The sequence below is a fragment of the Plectropomus leopardus genome, chromosome 13 (assembly GCF_026936395.1).
Source record: "Plectropomus leopardus strain MGB_pleo_1.0 chromosome 13, ASM2693639v1, whole genome shotgun sequence".
Lineage (NCBI taxonomy): Eukaryota > Metazoa > Chordata > Actinopteri > Perciformes > Serranidae > Plectropomus > Plectropomus leopardus.
In genome coordinates, this window is record NC_142188.1 from 12,746,763 (window position 1) to 12,770,472 (window position 23,710).

The window sequence follows — 23,710 nt, forward strand, 5'->3', positions numbered from 1 at the left end:
TATAGGTTCCACAAATCTGAAACTGTATTTTAAATAATCTTCAACCTCTCTAGGATAATTTGGTCCAGATCTGACCTGTCTAAGTATACTCGTTTTTGATATGGTCTACATGTGGAAAGAAAGCTGTGAAATATCTATTTGCATTTTCACAAATAGAATATAGGTTTCAAAAATCTGAAATTGTGTTTTTCTTTTTTTCAGTCTTTCTGGGATAATCTAGTTTAGTCTGACCTGTCTAACTATATTAGTTATTGAGAGAGACCTCTCATTCATTTAAACAGAAACAGTTTTAAATAGTCTTTAGCATCTTTGGGGAAATCTAGTCCAGATATGACCCATTTTTGTGATGTGATGTAGACCTGGTCTAATGTGGTCTTTATTTGGAAAAACAAACAAAAAAAACTCTAAGAAATATATATATATATATATATATATATATATATATATATATATATATATATATATATATATATATATATATATATATATATATATATGTATATATAGTATAAAGGTTTCAAAGGTTTCACTTCTTTGAAACCATTTCAGGCAACATTGCGGCTTTACTACATGCTTTCACCACAGTAGGAGAATTGGTCGTTAAGAAATGTAAATTACTTTTCCTTTAACTCTCCCCTTAACTGCTGAAGCGGAAGCTACTAATCTGAAGCGAACTTCAGCTCCGTGAGTCGTTGGCGGTTAGCAGACGGCTCGAAGCGGGACCCTTAAAAATAAAAACACCTCATCGTATGCTTTAACCAACTCCGGGATGTCACTTTAACAGCATATTTGAGCGTGTATCTTGTTATTTTGAGTAAGAGTACATTAGTTTTAAACGATTATGCTAGACTGGTGCTAGGTCCGGATTTGTTCCGATTCTCGCTGCGTTTAAGTGTCACTTATCGCGATGTCCGTTAAAGGTTAACACTTTTAACCCTAATCTCCATTAATCTGTCACATTAAGTGTCTCACTCACCTTGCTAGCTAACAAAGAGGAACGAAAACGATACAAAATGCCTCCTAAGAAGCAACAAATGAGGCCGAAAGCAGCCAACGTCTCCAGCTCCTTGGATCTGGAGTCGGAGGACATCAGCCTGGAGACAACCGTCCCGACCACCGAGGACATCTCCTCCTCGGACGAGCAGCGGGACGGCTCCCAGAAAGTGACCCGGCAGCTGATCGAGAGGAAGGAGCTGCTGCACAACATCCAGCTGCTGAAGATCGAGCTTTCTCAGAAAAACCTCGTCATAGACAACATGAAGGCTGACCACATGTCCAAGGTAGAGGAGGACAGATGGACAGTGTTTATGGGGACATGTGGATGTGTCTGTACCGTAAAACTTCAATTATTATTGTTTGCTTTATTTTATTTATTTGAAAAAAAAAAAAAAAACATCGGGAAAATGTAATGAGTAACTTGAAAAGAAAATATCCCAAAATTGGAAAAAAAATTAGTAATTGAAACGTATAAGAAAATTACCTAAAATTAGAAGAAGAAAGAGAGAAAAACAACAAACAATAAAATGATTTTAAAATGCTTCAGTAGTGATAATAACACTGTTAAAGAATTCTATAATAACTAATAAACTATAAATATAGTTGTCATTTTCCCCCTGCTTTTTAAAGAACAATTTTTCCAAAATTTCTTACAATTTGTGAAACAGTTCTAGCTAAGTTGCCCGTTGCCTTTCTTCCATGTTTTAAAAAAAAAAAAAAAATCAGTTTGCTCAGATTTCAAACATTTAAGTACTTGTGGAGGGGCGTGAATGCAGCAGGTGATATTGATCCAGGATTCAAAGAGTTAAACCACTGAACTCAACAGGCATATATTTTGGACAGGTGTCTACATGGGATGGGCTTTTAATTCCTTTCACCTAAAACTTTTGCCCAGAAAAGATAGGAAGTATATTAAAATGTATTATTTAACCCTTTGAGACCTGGGCAAATAGGCTTTTTTTCTCCAAAAAAAAATTGACAGAAGGTGATGAGCAAAAAAAAGAAGAAATGACCCAGAACTTAGCAAGAAATCTGTGAAAGGTACCACACACACAAAACAAATAAAATGTGCCCTAACTGAAAAAAAAATACAAAGCCACACCTGATCTGAAAAAAAAGATTAAATTATAATAATTCTGTAAAATAATTTTAAAATCTATAATTATGACAATTATGAATATAAAAATAGTTTAAAAAAATAGTCTCCTCCATCTACTCAGCTCCTTTTTTGTGTCTCTCTTGTTTATTATGCCGATAATACCGTCATCTTTTGTGCAGGGTTTCAGTAAAATGAGCTGAATAATTGAATAGTCATGTGTGTCACATGACTATACTGCCAAAAATTTAAACATTTATATTTGTATGTGTGATCTAATCAGCTAATTAACATTATCTCAAGCAGGTAGCCAACAAATCGGTTTTATACATCCAAAGAACTTCTGTAAAAAATAACTGCATGACAACCGGACCGGACCTCTAATTGAGACAGGCCTTTATTTGTCAAAATGTGTAGCCACACTGGGCTAGTAAAAGGGACTTGGCATCTAATTGGGACTCGACTTATATTTGAAGTTTTACAGTATTTGACAAACACAGGAGAGGCGGTGTCTTTGTTGCAGTAATATTCCTTTGATTGTTTTCATGTCTTATGTTTTATATGTCAGATTGATGAGCTGGAAGAGAGGCTGAATGATGCTGTACACCAGAAACAAGTTTTGGCTCTGAGACTGGACAGCCAGCTGAAACTTACTCAAGAGGAGAGCAGGTGAGGAAGAATAAAGGTGGCGATGGACAGTGAGATGCACTGCAGGAAAGCTGCGGTGTCACCGTAATTGATCATTTATCATGTTACATGTTTTTGTTGTAAAATTGGTCTGAAATTTCATCCCGAGTAGCATTAAAAAAGTCTTAAAAAAGTCCTAATTTAATTTGCATGAAGCTGTAGGAATCCTGCATATGATGCAAATGTGTTTCTTTGCTTTTATGCCAATTCAGACGACCTAGAAGTTGTGAAAGCTCTGATAGGAATATATGGTGGAAGCTTGAAAGGTGTTTTAACCAGGACAACTCAACCTGTGTTATGAACCCCATCATCATTTACAGATGAGAACTGTGCTAACAGATATTGTCATCACCAGGAAGCAGCAGGTTCTGCGTAAGCAAGAGATGGAAACCGTCCTGCTCAGGCAGCAGCAGCTAGAGGAGACGAACCGGCAGCTGTGTGAGAAAGCTGGAGAGCTGCGGAGGTCGCTCAGAGATCTGGACATCTCTCACGACAAGTACCAGGAGCTCCGTGACCTCCCTGAGGACAAAATCTCCATACAGGAATATGTAGCTGTGAGTATCAGGGAGCTTTTCTGAGAGAGAGAGTGATATATATATATATATATGTATATGTAGATCAATAACGACAAAGAGATCGCCTTTGTGCTGTGTGTTCAGATGCGTTTCTACGAGGCGGTGACTCCTCTGCGGGCTCAGCTGGCTGAGCTCAGTACAAAGAGAAGCAGTTTGACTGAAGACCTGGATACACACAGGACCCAGATGAAGGCTCTGATGGAGGTACGGCACACATTCACAGCTTGTGCGACACCTCTGTGCTGCATAGATAGTTTTGTTGTACATCTACGATGACAAATAAAGTGTCGACTCTCATCTTTCTGTATGAGTTCACATAATTTGGAGTTAAAGGAAACTCGTTTATCATTTTATCTCACTTATGCATTATTGTATTCATCATGTTTTATCACCGTTATTTGTGACTGTCTCAGGGGTCAACTAATATTGGTTTTTCAGGGACATTATTTGTAGTTAATGATACTATTAACCAATATTTGGAACTGATATGCATTTACAATAAAAATGAAAATCTGTCAATATTTAGAATTTGGAAAATACTCCAACACAAAACTATGCTTAAATGCCTTCAGCAAAAGTTTAAATGAAAAAGAAACCTTCAGCATCATATACAGCAAGTTCCCAGCTATTTTTTTAATATAAGGAATGTGAATTTAAATAAAAATGAATAAATAAAAATAGCTCAGAGGTTTTACAAAGTAAAAGTTCCTCGCATGCCGACACTTTCTTTGCACCATTTTGTGTTTTTATGTTTGTGCAGCATATCAACAAAGCTGCTTGCAACCTTTCCCTGTGTTTGTGAGCACACATACGACAATACCAGAATACCAATCAGCTGCATTTTGCTTTTCTTTCTTTGAACTCTCAAAAACAAACACGTTTTAAACAAACATTCACTCCTCCAGGCTTTGAGTCACATATTTAGAAAGCGTAGACATAAGGAATGCAGAGAAGGTCAAGAGGTTCAATTACTTTAAAACTGGATGGGGGAGACGGTCTAAACTGCCTAAAACCTTTTCTGCTAATGCTACACGTCAGTTACAGCATCCTCCAAATGGTAATTTTCACAGCCTGCAGTGCTGAGAGTCAGAGCGGAGTAATTTACAATAAAAATAAGCCACCCAGCTGATCGAGTCAGCAGTCGCCCTGCAGGTGTAAATGACACGTTGATGAGATAATGATGCAACATGCTGAAGGCAAGGTAAGGATGTGGCAAAAGACAATAACATGACAATGGCCCTTAGAGACTAAATGAGCATTGTGTGAATGCTGCAGGTTATCTAGACATTGTCACTGAACAGGTGCTTGCCTTTCTTTATTCACTTCAGTACATCCAGCAGGTAAATTACTCATCAGCTCAGGATGGCTCCAGGAAAAGGGTGTGATGTTCGCTGCATAAATTTGCTGTCAAAGAGTCTGCATGAACTGCATGATACTGCTAAAACAGCATGGAGCAGGATGCTTATGGACATTTTCTAGACAGGGATTCTTCCTGAAAAATGTAGGGTGTCCATGAGGAAAAAATCCAGTGTGTTGCATATTAACCCTTTGAAACTTGAGCTAATTGGGTTGTTTTCTTTCCAAAACATAGGAAGAAGGCAACGAGCAATGACGGGAGAAACGACTAAAAAATGTGCAAGAAATTATAAAAGACAAAGGCAAATGTGTAATTATAATTGTATAAGCTAGCTTTTTTTTACCATTGATTTTTTCCCCTAGTTTAAAAAAAAGATGAAATTTCCAAATCCACTAATTTCTTGCTTTTTGTTGAACATTTCTTACTTTGGTGCAGTTTCTTTTAAAAATATAGAAAAAAAAGGTGAGGAACAATTTGCTCAGGCTTCACAATTTTAAATATTTGTGAAAAGCATCTGAAATCAGCACAAAAAAAGTGATGTCACTCACGGTTTCAAAGGGTTAATACAAGTACTCCATGTAATGTAAATGTCTATTCTGTGTATGTGTATCCGCAGAGCTACGAGGAGGAGCGACGGATACGTACTGAGCTGGAGCTGAGGAGCCAAAGATTGACCCTCGAACTGGCCGATACCAAACAGCAAATCCAAGAGGGCGACTATCGCAGAGAAAACTACCCTGCCATCAAACGGTATGTGTTTGTGTGACAGAACTGGAGACGAGATTCCTCTGAAGACATGAGGAGGGTCAGCAGTCTGCTTTTGACTCCATTTGAAGTCAGTTTTGATTGACTGTCCTTTGAAGGCAGCAGCGCCTGAAAAGAGACAGACAGCCCAAAGCCTTTGTGTTTAAAGGAGACTCAGGTGTCAGTTTGCACCAACGTTTTTGTAAGTTGTGTATATCATTACTTAAGTATTATTTGATGTTTTAGGGAGCATCAGCTCAAGCAGATATTGATAAGGTCAGTACATGGAAATATATGAAGATTAGATTTTTTTTCATCATGAAAAGAAAACTTCAGAACACCATAAAGGTTCCTGCAGATCCTTAAAAAGCCTTGTGTAAGGGTTTACTGAGGTTTTTAACTGGACCTAAGAGCAAGACCACAAGACAAGGGGAAAGGGGTGAAAAGGAGTTTATGTTAGAGTTTTGCAGGTGGAAGCAGCAGGCGGACTGAAGTGAGGCTGGAGCTGAAGTTGTTGCGGTGTGACTGAAACAGTGTGGCTTACAGCACTGAAGGACCTGTGGCTTATGCTGCGTTCCATTGCAAGTCGGTCGTCAATAATGTTGGTTTATCCAACTTCTGATTTGGCCACATGCAGCTTCATTGATGTAGGTAGTGTGAAGGTGATGTAGGTGAGTAGGCTACTACATGCTCGCAAAGACTTCTGTTAAACAGCAGAATGGAAATGCCGCTACAAAGGTTTTAAAGCATATTTCACAACACAAACGCTGCTTAACAGTAAAAATTGGCAAACGTCTAGTTCTGTGTGTCACCGTACTGCTGTGATGTCAATTCAGCCAACTCTGTCTACATGGATTTGCTCCAGTTTCCGATTTGGAATCCCGACTTGAATTTGTTCCATTGCACTTTTCCAAGTCTGTTTCCCCAAGTTGTGAGTACAATGGCTACAACACTACGGCACGGGTGGTGAGGGGCTGGACGGCGTGTGGCCGAGGCGCTGGAGTTCGAAGGAAACAGACATTGGAAAAAATGCATAAGAAAAAAAACAAAATCCGCGCCACCACACATGGAGTTAATTAATCTAGAAATAAGGCCTTATTGGTGTTAAAATGGTTTAAATTAATCTTTCAAATGTCTTAAAGAAAATTCAGCATATTTAAGTTTCAAGTTCAAGTGTGTGTTAACCTTTTACACTTTATTTTTAGTGAGCGTGACAACTTTGACGCTGAACTGAAGGAGTTAAAGAGAAGATTTGAGACACTAGACCTGACTCACACTTCAGTTACCAGAGAAAGGAACACACTCAGCAAAGAGGTGCTTCACACACACAAACACACACACAGAGTACATTTTTTAAAATTTACACTCAGCTTTCATTAAAAAAGCGTTCTGCGTTCTTTAATATTTTTTCATTTTCCTTTTTCCCCTCCAGGTGGCGACTTTGCAGCAGTCAGTGACTCTCCTGCAGAAGGACAAGGAGTATTTACACAGGCAGAACACGGAGCTCAGTGTGCGTTGTGCACACGAGGAGGATCGCCTAGAGAGGCTGCAGGTCCATATTGATCAGCTTGGAGGCCCAAATAATACAGCAGGCATTTGATAATATGAAGGAATCCTCTAACATGCTCTCACTTCTTGATTCTGTGGTCCAGGTGCAATTAGAAGACACTAAGAAGGCGAGGGAGAACGCCTACGAGAAATATGTAGCATCCAGGTTAGGCTCTGCTGTTTCACACCACCACCAGCAGCCACATAATGTTGTAGACCTAAGCTGTGCCAAAACACTGTCACTGATGGTTTCATTTGCCAGTCACAGTAACCTAAAGTTCATTTTACCGGTGACCTGGCTCACATGAAGAAACCATCGTGGGAAAATGATAACTGCATTCATATTTTGGTGTTGTCTTCTCCTCACTACAGAGACCACTATAAGTCAGAGTATGAGACCAAGCTGAGGGAAGAGTTGGAGAACATCAGGCTGAAAACTGGTCAGGAGATAGACAACCTGCAGAGAACCTCCAGGGAGATGTATGAGAGGGAGAACAGGTACGAGACGTTTCTTACATAACTCTTAGGGCCCTGACACACCAAGCTGACAGCTGGCCGTCAGTCCATGAAATATGACTACCACCGCCTGCAGAACATACATGCTAGTTAAGCGTTGGCAGTAGCCTTTGCTGTTTGTTCCAGTGCAACTTTTTGGCTGAAATACAGGCAGCGTGAGGTGATGCAACAGCCGCCTTTGGTCGCCACTTGTTCTGGGACTTTAAGAAACTGTATGAATAGATGTTTGTAAAAACTATGAGGTAGATTATTATAAACCTGACCAAATTTCAGACAAGACCTCAACAGTGGTATTGTGTATCTAAAAGTAATTTCATCATGTTTATTCTCACTAATCAGCTGCAGATGTAGCCTCTAATGTTATTACAGGAAGCTGTATTTTCATTCTCATGAAGAGATTTTTTTTCACACGCCAGAACAAGTCAACACACTATCTAAACTGTTCTTCTTATATATTTTATAAGAGAATAGAATATTTTTTGCTGTTTATGTCTATGTTTAATTATCCTCTGCCTCTTTTTCTCTTCCCCCCTTTATATATAGATACATATGTGTTTGTATATATATATATATTATTTTATTTTATTCTATTTTATTACCGCTACTATTTGATAGGTATCCTTGTGTATCTTTTCCTTTTCAAAGATTTTTTTTCTCACTTTTTGTTTTTATCAATATTATCATTTTTTGTTGTCTTCCAAATGCACAAATGGAAACTGATACATTTTTGGAACTGTAATTGTACAATAATGTGAGCTGTTGTTAATTAAAACAAATCATTGCACACACATAAAAAAAAAAAATTAAGGAAGAGGAAGAGCTATCACCACACATATTTCACATTAGCATCAAAATAAAAGGAAATACAACCATACCTTGAAAAGAAATAATGTTTTTTTATAGTTACGAATGACATAACAGACCATGCTGATACTGTGTACTGTGTGTGTGTGTGTGTATTTGACCAGGAACTTGCGTGAGGCCAGAGACAATGCAGTGCTGGAGAGGGACAGAGCTGTGGCTGCAGAGAGAGACACTCAGTCCAGATATGACCAACTACTGGAACAGTGAGTTTTACCAGCCATCACACACATTTAGATTTAATACAGGTTTCCATTCACTTTACATCATACAGTGTTAATATATGAACTAAGTTTCATTCAAAGGGCTGGTTCATCCAGTTTACAACAAACAACAAAAAACACAGTTGTGGTGTTATCGAGCCATGTATATTATTTGTGATTGTTTGTAATGAAGTCTCTTCAACTCCCTTATCTTGGGAGAAAGGCAGAAAGCAAAACAACCAAAAAAACAGAAAACTAAGATAAATAAATCCAGTCCTACATGCATAGCTAGACACCAGTTGACAGAAGGGAGAAAGCAGGTTTCTCAGCAATTTGGTGAACTAACCCTTTAATGTGGTTTCAAGAAGGAAAACAGGGAAATACAATAAAAAAATATTTTACAATAAAAGCTGCATTTTAAGTAACACAGAAATATATTTGATATAAAACATTTTCACATTATAAAATTCTCTTGTTGCACTTGTCAGTATTCACCGTTTTTCAAATCTTCAGCAGCAACCTGGAGACCAAGTTGCACTCGCCATTATTGGCTACTTTATTTAATAAATAATCGAGATATTATGTATAATTTTCACAAATATTGCCATGTTCTACAACTCCGTTAACCTTTTATGAGTAAAACACTTGATTAAAGCTGCTACTCTTGAATGTAGGCCACTTCCTGGATGCACTCTTATTAGGCCATATATCAGAAAATATTAAGCAACCTCACCTGAGGGCGACTGCTAAACTGCTAAGAAAGCTTGGACAAGTCAGTACAGCTTTTTTTTTTTGTTGACAATGTGTAAATTTAAAATGTGAGGCGGCGAACGCCATCACGCCCAGTCTTTCTAGTGTTTTGTGTGCGTGGGAGTGAACAAAGCTTAACTAGTGTAACTGATCACAAGCTGATATTAAGACTGAATTCCTCTGAATTTCCCTGAAAGCTGCGAGCTTGTTGTTGGTCTGTTGCTGATGTGTGAGCCAGCGGCAGTCTGTCATTAGCGCATGTTGTGGGAGCGGCAGGACTCTGTTGGCTGTGGTTCAGTGTCTTACTGAAGATCACATGAAAGCTTTGCTGTAACTGTGGGGTCAGAAGGTCACATGGACGTCAGAGGTCACTGGAGGTCAGTTTCATAGCAACTGGTGACACTGGCCGGACTGCCTGCCTCTTGGGAGTGAAATACTTCCAACGCATGTTGAAAGCAAAGTAGCATACAGAATACTGTGTAGCAGTGATGACTGTTTAGATACTGAGGAATTCTCCTTACACTGTGGCTTATGATTTTAAATAGCTTCTTTAGATTTTTTGTCTCGTTCTTGACAAAGATATAGCTTTTTTTCTGATCTTATAACATTTTCATAACATTTTCACTTAATGCTGCTTTTTAAGTCACTTCCCATTTCCAAACCTCCTCTTAGAGATTTGTATCCAAGTTGCTGGTCACTATCTCTGCCCCAGGCAACAAAGCCAATCTCAGTATAGTCTCGAAAGTTGCCTCTGGGTCATGGCCTTGGAGGAAGTTTCAAATCTTGCATGGAAATTGCAACAGATATATTGTGAGCCCTGCTGCACACACACACACACACACACACACACACACACACACACGCACTCACATACTTTAAGTCTGCATTTTTGTTTTATTTCAAAAGGTATTTCAGTAAACTTTCTGAATATTGTATCCTGTTTTTGTGCAATATTCCTACAGCATATATACATGTCTGTCTGCATACAGTGCTCTTTCAGATCCTTAAAAATTCTAAAAAAAAAAAATTTAAAAAAAAGGCATTGAATTCATTAATATGAAAATAAGGCCTTGACATTAAAATGTCTTAAATCTCTTAAATTAAGAAAAAGTCTTAAAATTGCTTAGACATTGGAGGAGGGTTATAACAATTTCTTTTCCTGACATTGCATTGCAAATGCTCAAAATTATGGTTAATTTAATTGAATAATAATAATTTATGCAATGTTTCTTGCATTAACATCAGCAGAGTCATGTTTTATGTCACAATAAATATTTAAATAAAGTATAATTTAATAAGTTAAATAAAATTCTCCCTAACTTTTAAGTAATTGAAGTCGGTACATGTTTTATTTTTATTTATTTATTTTATTTTTTCCAATATTTGCTACTGTAAAATTGGTCTTAAATTTCAAAGAGCTAAATCCCACTTGCCTGAAGTTTTAGGAACCCCGGAATAATTTATGTGTTTTTTAGTCACACATTTTAGAAACATGTTTTAAGTTTTGAAAGGACTCATATAGAAAAATTTGTTTCCAAAACATGTCAATTTACACTCATGTTTTAGTGCTCAGGCAGCTTTTTTATTTTACACTTTGTTTTTCAATATCATATCTGCAGTAGACAGACAGACAGAGCAGCACGCACACAGCAGCAGCAGCAGTAGTGGTGTCCCTGTCCTGAGTTACTACTACATACCAGTCATTTCTCTAGATCCAAACCACCAGCTGTTGGTCTTTCCATACACACACACACACTTCACTCCCTCTTGCACTCTCTCTCTCTCTCTCTGCTGCGATCACATTCCCTCTATGCGTCGCATCGCAAGCCAGCAACGACAGATGCTAGCCACAAGCCCTTAACCCCTAACCCCGCGCATGCCCCTATTTTTGGGGCAAAGAATGAGGCGGACAAGCTTGAAATGGCGTCAGATGATTGTAGCATAGAAGGCAGCTTGAATCTCAGCGCTCTATTTCAGAATTCTGGCTAACAGGCCAGTTACGGCAATCAACTTGTCCAAAAACACAGTGTGCTGAGGACAGTTTTCGCCTCTCTAGCAGACATACACTACATGAAACTGCCTCAGGGAGCCCCAGAGTCAGGTGCTCATACTCACTTTAGCTGTAAATATCGCCATTAAATTTGGCATTTGGAAGTGGAGAGATAAAATATGGCTCATTACACCCTTTTTTCAAAAACATTTTGCATCTAAATATCAGCCGCCATCAATAAAAGAAGGCATGAAATGTTGACCATGTGTACATGTCTGTCACCCCGAGCGCACATTTCAGGCCTGCGCTCGATGGATGATGAAATCCTATCAGGTCAGCTGTAATCGAGAGTTATTAATATTATCCAACCAACCTCCGTGGTTTAATAGAGTCTGTGTGTTGGTGCTTGGAAGCTGCCTGAGGAAGAGCACTGGGCTCAAAAACCATTGCCCTTTACTGTTCAGGCTGCAGTAAATGATTATTTTCACTTTCCGTTAATCTGGTGATTGTTTTCTTAATGAATCAATACATTTTTTAGCCCATAAAAAAAGTCTAAAAAGTAATTAAAAAGGCCCATCAGGATTTCCCAGAGCATAAAGTGATTTCCTTGAATTTCCCTTTTTTTCTTTCCTTTTTCTTTTTTTACAAACAGTAAAAATCCACATGATACTCAATCTAAGATTATACAAAACAGAGCAAAGCACAAAATTCTCAGACTGATCAACATTTTATCAAAATTATCAACCACCAATTTTCATTTTATGGTCTCGTGGACATTAAAACGTTTTTCAAGTTGCTTTTAACTGTCTTTCTGTTTTGTAAAAGCCGTCCCACCCACATGCATTTATCTAACAAGGCTTTGACTCAATGCAGCATTGTGTCATCTGAAAACCGAAACTGTAGAATACACTGTCTCTTTCTGTCTTCTTCTTTAATTACTGAATATTAAAGTTAAAACATGTTTCTCAAGTGAAAGATCAAACAAGGCCAAACATTGCTGCGAGCATCATTGAGAAATACTCTAATGCCACCAAACGATTTAAGACCTGCTTTCCTGCTCGGTGACTTTGTGTAGTGCTGTTATGTACCGCAGAAAATTTTGAACATAAATACCTCAACATAAAAATTGCATGCTAAATAGTCACTTCCTTGCCAATTCTTAAAAAAACATGTTATTCTGCAAATTATCACTAAGTGCGATTGTATCTATATGAAGGAAGACGTTGCAACATTAGTGTGAAACCACCAGGCACGTCTGAGTTCAACCAGCGACCCAGAGCTGAGTTTACCTTCTGTATCTGTCAGTTTAAAAATGCACCTATTCACCTATGATCAACCTATGTGTCCCCATCTATGCAGGTTTCGGCAGCTCCAGCTGGGAACCGACAGCCGGGTAGCAGAGCTGTCTAACCAGGCCAAGCTGCACTCCTTCGAAGCTGAGCGCGCTCAGATGGTTAAGGACGAAACGGCTAAGGCCCTGGCTCAGTGCCAGGTGGAGTGTGAGAAACAGCAAAAGAAATTGGAGGTACTCGAAACATGAAGACTTAAGGGGGAAGATGTTTTACTTGTGGCATTTCAGGAGTCCACACAGTTTCTAGTTGTAGCGCACACTTAAATTTTGCATGCATCTCCCTCTTGTGGTTTGATTTCAGCCAGTTAACATGACTCTTAAATCTGAAGTTTAGATACATGTTTGATAATAAACAAACACTGACTATAGGTGCAAATGCCATTAATGGATTTTAATGCCCCGGTGTTCATTTCAGATAGTTTTATTGAGCTAAATAAGATTATACATATAGTATATTGTTGTGTTGAAGCTCATTTCCAGTTATATGAAACATTTATAAGATTGCATTCACAGATGCAGAACAAATGATATAAAATATAATATTTTGAGATAGGAACAGAATTGAAAATAAGAATATTAAAAAGAGAAGGGAAAAATAAGATCAAATAAATAAATTAATGAAATAAAGATTGACACAAAAATAACTGTGTGTATACTAATAAATAACTGTGTATATATTAAATTAAATAAATTAATTAATTCAATAAACATTCACAAAGATGAAATAAATGTATAAATACTAAGTAAATAAATGTATGTATATATATATATATATATATATATATATATATATACTAAATAAAATAAATAAAATAAAATAAAAATGGACAAAGATAAAATCAGTGTATATATACTTAATAAATGTATATGCAGTATACTAAACAAAATAAAATAAATTGAATAAAAACGGACAATGATAAAATGAGTGAAAGTCTCAAGGTTCTACATTACTCTTCATTTACATTGGATGAGAAAGTAGTGATATTGCTTACACGCTGGTAACATCACACCAATGATTGCAACCAAAAATGCACAGCAGATGCGTAAATCATTAAATCACTGCTCGGTTCATTTAGGGAGAAGTCGTCCACAGGACTTAAAGATTAATGTTCGAGTCTCGGGAATATCTTTTCGGTCTTTGTATGTCAGTCCGGTGGCTCCGTTCTTATCTCTATTCACTGTAGCACACCCATTTATACAAGAAGTTAATTGAGTGCAGATTGTTCCTGATGTCTGCATGCACTTAGCCGAGGTCCACCTCTCCACCTGTGTTTAACCCTGTCCTGCTCGGCAGAGGGACACGCATGGTGAGGCGATGCATCGCACACGATCACGGAGGGAACAAGAAAGGATCATGTCCTTTTCTCTTTTTAAAAACAGTGAATGAGGAGCTGGTTTAGGTTTCAACATCACAGTTTGTTGTTAAGCTTTGATTTTGTTCGAGTTCTTTATAATAGTGAGGTTTAAATCTATATTTGGGATAAAAATATAGATTTCGTTTCGATTTTTTTCCTCCTTTTTTTCTTCCACTACTCTCTTTTTGTGAATGTTTTTGTCTATGCTTGTAAATGTGGGGAAATGGTGGATTGTAAATGCTGTTTAACATTTTTTAGTAAATGTACACATCTATAATTTTCACATTTACAATTCCAGAATAACAGTTTTATTGAGTTTAAGTGTGAATAAAATGAACACATTTTAATCATACAAATTACCAGAAAAGAATTTATTAAAAAAAAGAAAAAATGTTTAAAAGTGATAAAAAAAATTTCATTTGTTACAGCCCTTATTTGGCAATCAGGAAAGATGTGAATCCATTATCCATAATTTTATTACACTGACAGACATTCACACTATCATTGTTCCTCAGAGAGATATTTTTTGAACAATTTCAAAAATATCTCCATCATTTGGTCTCGATCTCCCCCAACTTCTTGTTTACTCTCTTTCCTCTCCTCCTCTCCTGCCGCACAGCTTCTGACCCAGGAGTTTTACAGGCTGCAGACGTCATCAGAGAAGCGGCTGGCGGAGCTGCAAGCTCAGAATGCCGAGCAGGCGTCTCGCCTGGAGACGTACGAAAAGCTCGAGCAAGAGTTGGACCAAGTCACCATGCAGGCTGCTGAAAGTAAGAACTGTACTCACTACATGACACACATTACTGTGAGGTCAGAACGATAAAAACTCAAACAAGCACACACTGGTTCTCTCCGATGCCTTGGTGCCGCATCAGAGAATGTGTAATATAAAATATAGCATCATATCGGATTTAGATGTGGGGAATAAAAATGGAAAATATGTAATTATTGTTAGTAAGGAGCTGGAATACATGGCCTCGTGACAGTGGTTTAAACAGAAGTTAAGGAAAATACAAATATCTTTAAAACAACAGAATTTTACTACAGGCTTGATTGTTAACGTAACGGTCCTGGAGATGTATAGACAGTATTTGTGTTTCTGTCTGTTGCCAGTTGAGAATGAAGAGGAGGCAGAGAGAGTTTTGTTCTCGTATGGTTATGGAGCAAATGTTCCCACGACGGCCAAAAGAAGACTAAAACAGAGGTACAACACATGACGCACTTCATATTTCAAAGATAGAGCTCGTTAGGGATGGTGCTAAACAAACAGTGACTGTGTGTGCTTTTTCTTTAATATTCTGTATTCACTAAGCAAAATGAGCATGCTAACATAGTATGGGTTAAAACTGATTTTTTGAGCTGGCAGATATTTGATTTTTGCCTGCTGTCATTTGGTTTTAGTTTTTGTATGTGTTTTTTTCTGGAAAGCGATAGACTAAAAACAATTTTACTCCGCACTCAATCTTTGATTTGAAGCAGGCATGTGCAGCCAAAACCTCAAATTGATCTCAACTGTTGTGGTTACATTAACTGTTGGGTAAACAACATGGAAGTACACACTAGTGTAGACTTGTTGGTGTTGTCAGTCTTTGGAATTTCCAAAACTGTTTGTGTGCCGCGCAGCGTTCACCTGGCCCGCAGGGTGCTGCAGCTCGAGAGGCAGAACACGTCACTGAGGAGAGAGCTGGAGAGACACAAGTCACAAACGGGACAGATATCTGGAGAGGTAAACACACATATAGCATTCAGGTGTGAGCCTGCCTAGTTTTATTTAATGTAAAAAAAAAAGACTCAAAGCACTGCAAGTCAGCACCCGCAACACATTTTGTTTTCCCACTATCACAAAACTCCTACAGCGACTCAGATTATGGTTATTCTACAGCTTCTATCAAATGATTTATATCAGCTGGTTTTTACATCTCTCTGATGACATAACAAGTCATTATCACAGAGCCAAGACCGGCAGCTTCTCTCTCATCATCCACCATTTATCTCTTCACACCATCGCACGACACTCTGCTGTGAAAGTCGATGGCGAGGGCACATCTAATCGCTCTCTTAAAGTCAGACTCTGCAAAACAAACATAAAAAAGAATTCAGCAGCTTGTGAGGTCGGTCACATGTATCATCAAACACATCAGTATTCCTTAATGACAGTGTCTTCTACCTCTTTTTCTGAAACTTTGGTCTCAGGTTGACAATAGTCCTGCCAATTCTCTAAATCCACTTTTTAAAGCCGTGCCAGGAAAATGACAGGTTGTCTGTGAGCCGACAGCAGACACCTCAGAACTTAAATGAGAAGAACAAGAAGTTCATCTTAGTACCTGTCATACTTGTTGACACAGTGGGACACAGTGCCAAAAAACCATGACGGCCACGCTCTTTACTCTCCCAAAAACTTGCCACACCAATCATTGAGGCTTTTGTTGTGTTTGGCACTTCATGTGCATGTGTGTGCAACTCTTAGCCTTTCATTCAGGGTGTGTGTATTTTGTCTATGCATGACTGTGTGCAGAAGAAGTCACATGTCTATTTCTTATGCCCTGATGCTAAAAAAACAACCAGTAAGGTTTGAAATGACAGAACTCATCTCTGGCAAAGACTGTGCTTGGTTTTTTCTTCCTCTGTATTATAATCTCAATGAGAGGAGGGATTGTGCAAGCAGGTTTGAGACTAAATAAGCCAGCCATTCAACTGTCAGGTGTGACTGACTGGCACTCGTCTGGAATGCCTCATTATTCATCAAGCATGAAAGCAGAGAGTGAAAAATTATACTTTTTATTCACTAGAAAGGGTGTTAACCACTTAACCACCCACACAGATGCCCTGACTCAGTAACTATTGTCCTTACCCTCCCACCCAGTCCTGCTCACTACTGACTGGCTGTAAAAGTGGCTTAATGTGTAACAACTTAACTTTATCTTTTGTTCCGCAGATTTTAAGCTTGATACTGACTGAGTAATATTGTAATACACACAGTATGTTCAGATTCTTATATAAGATTTCATCAGAAGGTTGTTAAGATTATGAATTTCAGTGCATTTCTACTTCATCTCACTACTTTTAATAAAAATGATACAACTTAGATGCACTTCATAAACTCACATTTATGGGCACTCAAGTGTGCCCTGATGACATCAGAGATAAGGAAATCTTGGCTGTGGTTTTTTCCTTTAGCCATTCATAAATACCAGACACAATTGCTGTTTAATGATATCAACCACATTTGAAGCACAGATTTTAAGTGGATGTATTCTTTAAAGGGACAGTTCACCCAAAATTCAAAAGTACATATTTTTCCTCTTACCTGCTGTGCTATTTATCAGTCTAGATTGTTTTGGTGTGAGTTGCTGAGTGTTGGAGATATAATCTGTAGACATGTCTGCCTTTTCTCCAGTATAATTGAACTAGATGGCACTTGGCTTGTGGTGCTCAATTCAAAATCAATGCCACTTCCCAGAAATCATGACTTGGTTACTCAAGATAACTCACAGACCCTGCTGTGAGCAGTTTCATGTAGAAACTATTTTCTCTCTACCAAACTCACAAAAACCAAAGTCACAGCGCAGACTGCGGGAAGTATGGATGAGAGACTTGTGTTCATTACAGCGCAAGATGTAAACATTATCCTCCTCAGCAGAGCAGTAACGTTAGCCAGCTCAGTGATGCTAGGTGAACCAACAATAGATGCATGCTTCCTCCTGTGTGGTGATTTGGTTGGGGGATCTAGTTTGGTGGCATAAACTGTCTAATAAAAATGCACAACATTACAGCTCCTCAGAAGTGAAGCCAAAACATCTCACATGTGCCAAAATTAAAAGATCAAAGTACATATCAAATATTTTTTTCCCCAAAGATGGTTTCTGTCATTTAAAGTTATTCTTGTTCCCCTGATGTTTGTTCAAGTTTTTGTTTTCCTGAAATCTTTGGTTTTAATTAGTTATTTTATACTAAAGAAGGGGGTTGAATGTCATGATTGAAAGCAGTGTGGCAATAGGTATGCATGTGAACAATAGCGCTGCTTGCTGTTGTTTGGATGGTTGTATGGGCAGGAACTTGACACTGCAGAGACCGCTACGCCACAACTTGCACCGAAACAATTTAGACCGATAAATAACACTACAGCTAAGAGGAAAAATATGAAATTTGATTATAGGGTGAATCACCCCTTTTACTAAGTCATGTTCAGTATGATGAACGTTATGATGACAGCTCTTGTTGCATCATGCGCGACTCTCTACAGTTTGTGGAGTCGTACAGCTCATGTGGAAATGTTGACCTGAGTCTAGGGAAAAAGGGAACCTTAGTTGACCCTGACATTGAGTAAGAGAAGTAATTGTTTTTGTAATTGCTCCAGTATGCACATGTGTGTGTTGTTCATCAGTTGTTGGCAGCCAACCAGCTGTTACAGCAGACGCAGCAGCCTTATAGCTACCTGATTGAGACGGTGAGACAAAGGGACGCACAGATCAGCAAGCTGAGGGAGCGCCTCACCACGCTGGAGGATGATGTCAGGTACATTTACAGTACACACCTTCACAAACAAAAACAACATAAAAAGACATGCATGACCTTTTTAAATTGAAAGTGATTAGGCTTTCTGTCTTGTTTGCTAAGCTATTTGTTGATCTTGTTGGTTACATTTGGTTCCTTGTAATTTACTCATCATGGCAGCAGGCCATACCTCCTTAGCCTTGGGCTTCTCTGTCTCCCTTTTGACCTCATTTGTCCCTCTCACACTTTTACTCAATCTGTCTTTGTGCAAAGCTGCATGTGTGTGTCAGTGTGTCTGTAGTGTTTCACATCAGCACACATATGGCATTGATCTACTGTAAATCTCCCATGTCCCCATCCTTATATTAACCTGAGAAATATGCAAACTGAAAGACAGCATGTTTTCTCTTGCTGCTCACTACCACTGAGTGCTCACCTGGGGCAAGAAGCAGAGCGAGAAAAAAAATCCTTAAAAATCCCTTTAAGCTTCTCAAACCTCCTCATCTAACAGAGATATTGAAGTCTTCCTGTGGCAGTGCTACCTGTTTAACAGCAGAGACACACATTTTCACTTTATGTACAATTGGGCTAACAACAGTCTCAGTAGAGGCAGATCTCACACTGTAAGACCCACATGTTTAACTTTTTTGTCGGGAGTTCTCAGTGAAAAGTGGGGGAGCTTAAAAGTCGCAGTGTCAAGATTTGCAAGATTTATTTTAAAGCACCTCCATCACAAGCTCCTGCTTGTATGTTTCACAGCCCCAGGAAAGAAAACTTAGACAGTGCTGGAGAGAGTTTTTCCTCTCAAGATAGAAGAAACATGTTAAAAATGAAGAGAGAAAAAAAGCAATTTATTATTTAGTATATTTTTGAAATTCATGACTCTTGTGTTTAATTTATTGCTCGGCTGTTGATGGTTTTATTCCAGTGATTTATGCTCAGCTCGCTAGTAAACCAAACTTCTGCCATGTAGACAGACTGGTTTCTGGTCCAAATTTCTTTCCCGTAAACTATACTTAGGAACACAGTCACACAAATGAGGCAATATTCAAATTTTGATGTACACCACACCTTCACACTGTATTGACCCTAACCTGACCCCACACTAAAGCAAAATAAAACTTGTTCCACTTAACATTAGACGTCTACAGTATACTACAATCTTACTGAATTCTTCCTTAAAGATGCACTCTGTGATTCGATTCTTTTGGTCAGATTTAGCAGATATCATACATATACATACTCAGGCTCTGTAAATGGCAAACAAAGTATCTCTGACCAAACCACACAACGCCACTTGAGCCAATCAGCAACAGTGGGCATTTGTTCTCGTGCACAGGACATAGGAAAAGCAATAGATGTGGAAAAAAATAAAGCTGCAGGAGCTCTGACAGGAGGGGTGATTTTTTGGCTGTTGAGTAAATAACAACAATCTTTCACCAGAATTGCTGACTCCTACTTCAAATAAAGCCATAAAACTTCAAACAGTGATTTACAGCACTGACTTGTTCAACAAGTTTCACATGACCCCAGAAGTAGCTAGAATAATGAATTCATAACAGTAATGGTTTATTATTAACTCAAGATCTGCTCTCTCTGCCTGTTTTTTTGGATGTCACTCCAGCTCCCTGAGGAAAGAACGAGCTGCACTGGAACAGGTGAAAAACAACATGGCCGCTGATCTGGAGAGACTCCTCAACCATCGAGAGGTACACAAGATTATGAAGATGATCACCATGGCCACTACTGGCTCCAAAAATCTAAGATGTTGACAGCTAAAATGCCAAACTCAAGGCTTCAAAGTAGAAGTCTGTGAACCAATGGGTAAAATCAGGGTGGCTATGTCAATTATTTTTATACATATATATGGTGCTAATTTGTGCACCAGTTATACCTCATAACATGAAAAGCTTTTTTTTATTATGGCTGAAATAAAAGAATATTTTCTTCATTGATTAATATTTCAATTCACTGTTTGGTTTACAAAACATTAAAAAAAAGTAAAAATAAATAAATAATCCATGACAGTTTCCTAGAACCAGAAGTCGGCATCAAACCTAAAAATATTTAATTATAATTTAAGACAAGGAAAAACAATAAATTCTTATTACGGGATAATGTGGAACCATCCAATTTGGGGTATTTTTGCTTGAAAAATGACAAACAATCAATTTATTATCAAAATAGCTGCTGATTAGTTTGACATTTTTCAACTAATTGTTGCAGCTCTACTTTTCGTTCTTAAAGTAAACAGGCTTTTAATACCCAGTCAAGTTATTGCACTGTGTTGCAACGTTTCCTTCAAGACTGCGTGTGCTCGTACGTGTGTGCACGTGGGTGTGCGTCCCCCCCCAAGCCAGCCGTTTGCTGTATGAAGTATGTGCCCTGTCATAGACAGCTGTTCCTCCACTTGGCTGTTTGGGATGCCACTGGTGTGCGTGAGTGTTTTTGTGTATGTGTGTGTGCTCGTGCGTGAGTGTGTGTGACATGCCAGGGCTCATGTCCTCAGGGGTGATAAATAGAACCGTGAAATGGCCCAGAGTCCTCCCCTCTGCCCTGCTGCCACCCCTGCGGACCCTTGAGCTTGTTGAGCTTATTGCAAGTCGCCCCATAGTTGGAGTTTAAGCAGACAAACATGTCATTGGATCGCAGCAATAAAAATTCTTGAAAATGTAAATTTTAAAAGCAAAAACAAAATGTTTAAAAAATTATTAACTTAAAAGAAATTACACTTGTGTTAAGGTGTGTCAATCAGACAAAATATTTGTTATACATTCATCATATGATGGTTTATTTCACCTTCATTTGAAGTGCAGTGACAGAATTTCCCGTCTAAAATGACCTGGTGATTTAGATGAGATTTCGAAGCTTTTTGACACTACACTTGCTGTTATTTCTCATAAAGATTCCTGTTTATTGTTTCACCCTTGTTTTCACATCCATGTTTTTATGAACCGTGTGATTCTCCAGGAGTTAGCAGTGATGAAGCAGGTCCTGATCAGCATGCGGTCCAGACAGGGAGACGCTCTAAACCTGTTGGAAACAGATAAAGCTGCCGTCAGGACCTCTGGTGCAGGAAAACACCAGTCCAAACACATCAACAGGACCACAGAAGAAGAGTCGCCAAACAAACCCAAACCCACGGTGTTTGTAAGTGTCTGAATTGGCAACACCCTTGTATGAGTCACACCACCTTAACCTGCCTGGACTCAAGTTCAGACAAAAGAGGTTAACAGGAAACGATAAACTGAATTTTTTGTCATTTAGTTTTGTTAGAGCTTTTCAGCGAGCAAAGATATGTTGTAGTATAAACCTTTGAAGAATATCTATCCAAACAAGAGCTGCTAACACAGACTGTTTACTTTTCTAACCATTGATTTTTCTATTTTGTTTCTTTCATTTGCAGACAAATAAAGAAGTTCCTGATTGGTACCAAAAGTTAAAGCAGAAACCGAAATGAACATTCATTTGTGTTACTACTGGTGCTATTAATTATCACTCAGGGCTTTGACAATTTTTTTTCAGGGCTTTTGTATTTTAAACTTTTAGACTTCTTATTGAACCAACTTAAATACAAAAGCATAAAATGTTCCTGGTGTCCGAGTGTTTTGTTGTTCTCATCCTTGGTTACATATTGTTCAGAAAATTTCCCCTCTTACTGGTCCAAAACCAGAGGTATTACCTTCCACAGGGTACACATTCCTAGCTAACTGACTGCCCAAAAATTCCTCTTTCTTGGCAGTGGTCTATTTTATTAGGTCTGTCTATCATTATTTCCTCATCTTTTCCAGGTTTGCAGATACTGGTGACTGCAGACAAACAGCATTGCAGGAACCTCAGCCTCTGATTCGCACAAGCTGAGGCTACTTTGGCTTTAAATATAGACATAGTAGGCATACCTTTATCATTTCAGACCATGTCCATATCAGTGTCATATTAAACTCGACCAGAGGACTGCTTTATAGCTGTTTTGTCCTTTTTTTAGCCTATAATACAACACTTTCTTTCCCTGTCAGATGAAATAGCTTGAACATATAATAAATTAGAATTTGCTTCAAAAACAATGCACATCACTTACATAAACCATCGGTTTTTCATGTCAACTAAAATTTATCTGACTTCTAAGGTTGTTTTCCACAATATTGTGTAATAAAGCGTTTAAAGACCGTCATGTTCACAGTACAAGGATGCCCTGTCTATTTATAAACCCTTGCTATCAAAAAATATGGACATCTCACCAAGTTCAGTTTCCTTGTTACTACATGTGCTATTTAACTTGGGAAATTGTTGAATAATGTTTTAAGGGTTCGAAAAAAAAATGTGTGAGATTTGGCAGAAGTTTGAAGGTTCATGGTATTTATTGTCATATGCACAACAATTATAGTAAAACAGTCATTGGCAATATAAATATTAGGAATCAGGCTCCCCTCAACAATTGTCATCATTAACGAAAATCACATTTGTATTAAAAAAGAAGGGACTCTTAGAAATAAATAATAAAAGGATAAAGTATAACATATAGAAAATATGAAATATACATTTGTGGTAAACAGGTGTACCGATATTGTAAATTAATAAATAGGGGTCTTGAATTTATGGCCTGCAGGCCAAAACTGGCCTGCCAAAAGATCCAATCTGGCCCATCTTATGACTTTGTACACCCTAGTATTGATGCACTTGTGTAGGCTAACAGGTGCCAGGTTTCAGCAAGTTTACTTCATATTAAAATGCTGCTTCAGGGGCTTTTCCACCCTAATCAGGATACTTTTCTCTGAAAAAACACATTTATTGTGGTTTTAGTCAGTTATTAAACATGTAAGTCAATCAGCAGCTTCAGTGCAAAGAATCCGTATCAGACTTCTATCTTAAAAGGTACTTCCAAAACGTATGTTTTGTAAATGGTTTGCAAGGCAAAAGATAACTTAGGCTGCTGCATCAGTAGCTTCCACTTTAGTGTGGTGTGGGGATGTCAGCATAAATACACAGGAGTGAAATTATAAGGAAATTGCACATGCAATGACAGTGAGTGGAAGACTGACTAAGAAACGAGGCATACTGTTGAAATTGCACTTATTTTTCATAAGACACCTCAGGCTGTTCATCAGTTTTGTAAATGGAACAGTTTCAGAGTTGTACTCAGTAGTGTAGTGGCAATTTATGAGGTGGATATATGGTCCTATATGTTCC

General features: G+C 38.2%; 1 protein-coding gene across 1 annotated transcript; it reads left to right on the top strand.

The window, feature by feature from the left end:
* Window positions 1-673: 673 nt before the first annotated feature.
* Window positions 674-22,114, top strand: pibf1 (progesterone immunomodulatory binding factor 1). The gene is made up of 18 exons (XM_042501794.2): window positions 674-1,280; window positions 2,661-2,761; window positions 3,135-3,333; window positions 3,439-3,558; window positions 5,328-5,461; window positions 6,661-6,769; window positions 6,888-7,007; window positions 7,108-7,169; window positions 7,376-7,501; window positions 8,488-8,586; window positions 12,683-12,848; window positions 14,649-14,799; window positions 15,143-15,233; window positions 15,653-15,755; window positions 18,414-18,544; window positions 20,148-20,232; window positions 21,494-21,673; window positions 21,930-22,114. The coding sequence occupies exons 1-18, from the start codon at window positions 1,014-1,016 to the stop codon at window positions 21,981-21,983; spliced, it is 2,298 nt and encodes a 765-aa protein (XP_042357728.2). The 5' UTR covers window positions 674-1,013; the 3' UTR covers window positions 21,984-22,114.
* The last annotated feature ends 1,596 nt before the right edge of the window (window positions 22,115-23,710 follow it).

Bases quoted from the DNA above. Each gene is read 5' to 3' on its own strand.
- pibf1 (XM_042501794.2), top strand. From the start codon at position 1,014: ATGCCTCCTAAGAAGCAACAAATGAGGCCGAAAGCAGCCAACGTCTCC. The intron at 7,008-7,107 runs GTCCATATTGAT...TCTGTGGTCCAG, and splicing joins ATCGCCTAGAGAGGCTGCAG to GTGCAATTAGAAGACACTAA. The intron at 7,502-8,487 runs GTACGAGACGTT...GTATTTGACCAG, and splicing joins ATGTATGAGAGGGAGAACAG to GAACTTGCGTGAGGCCAGAG.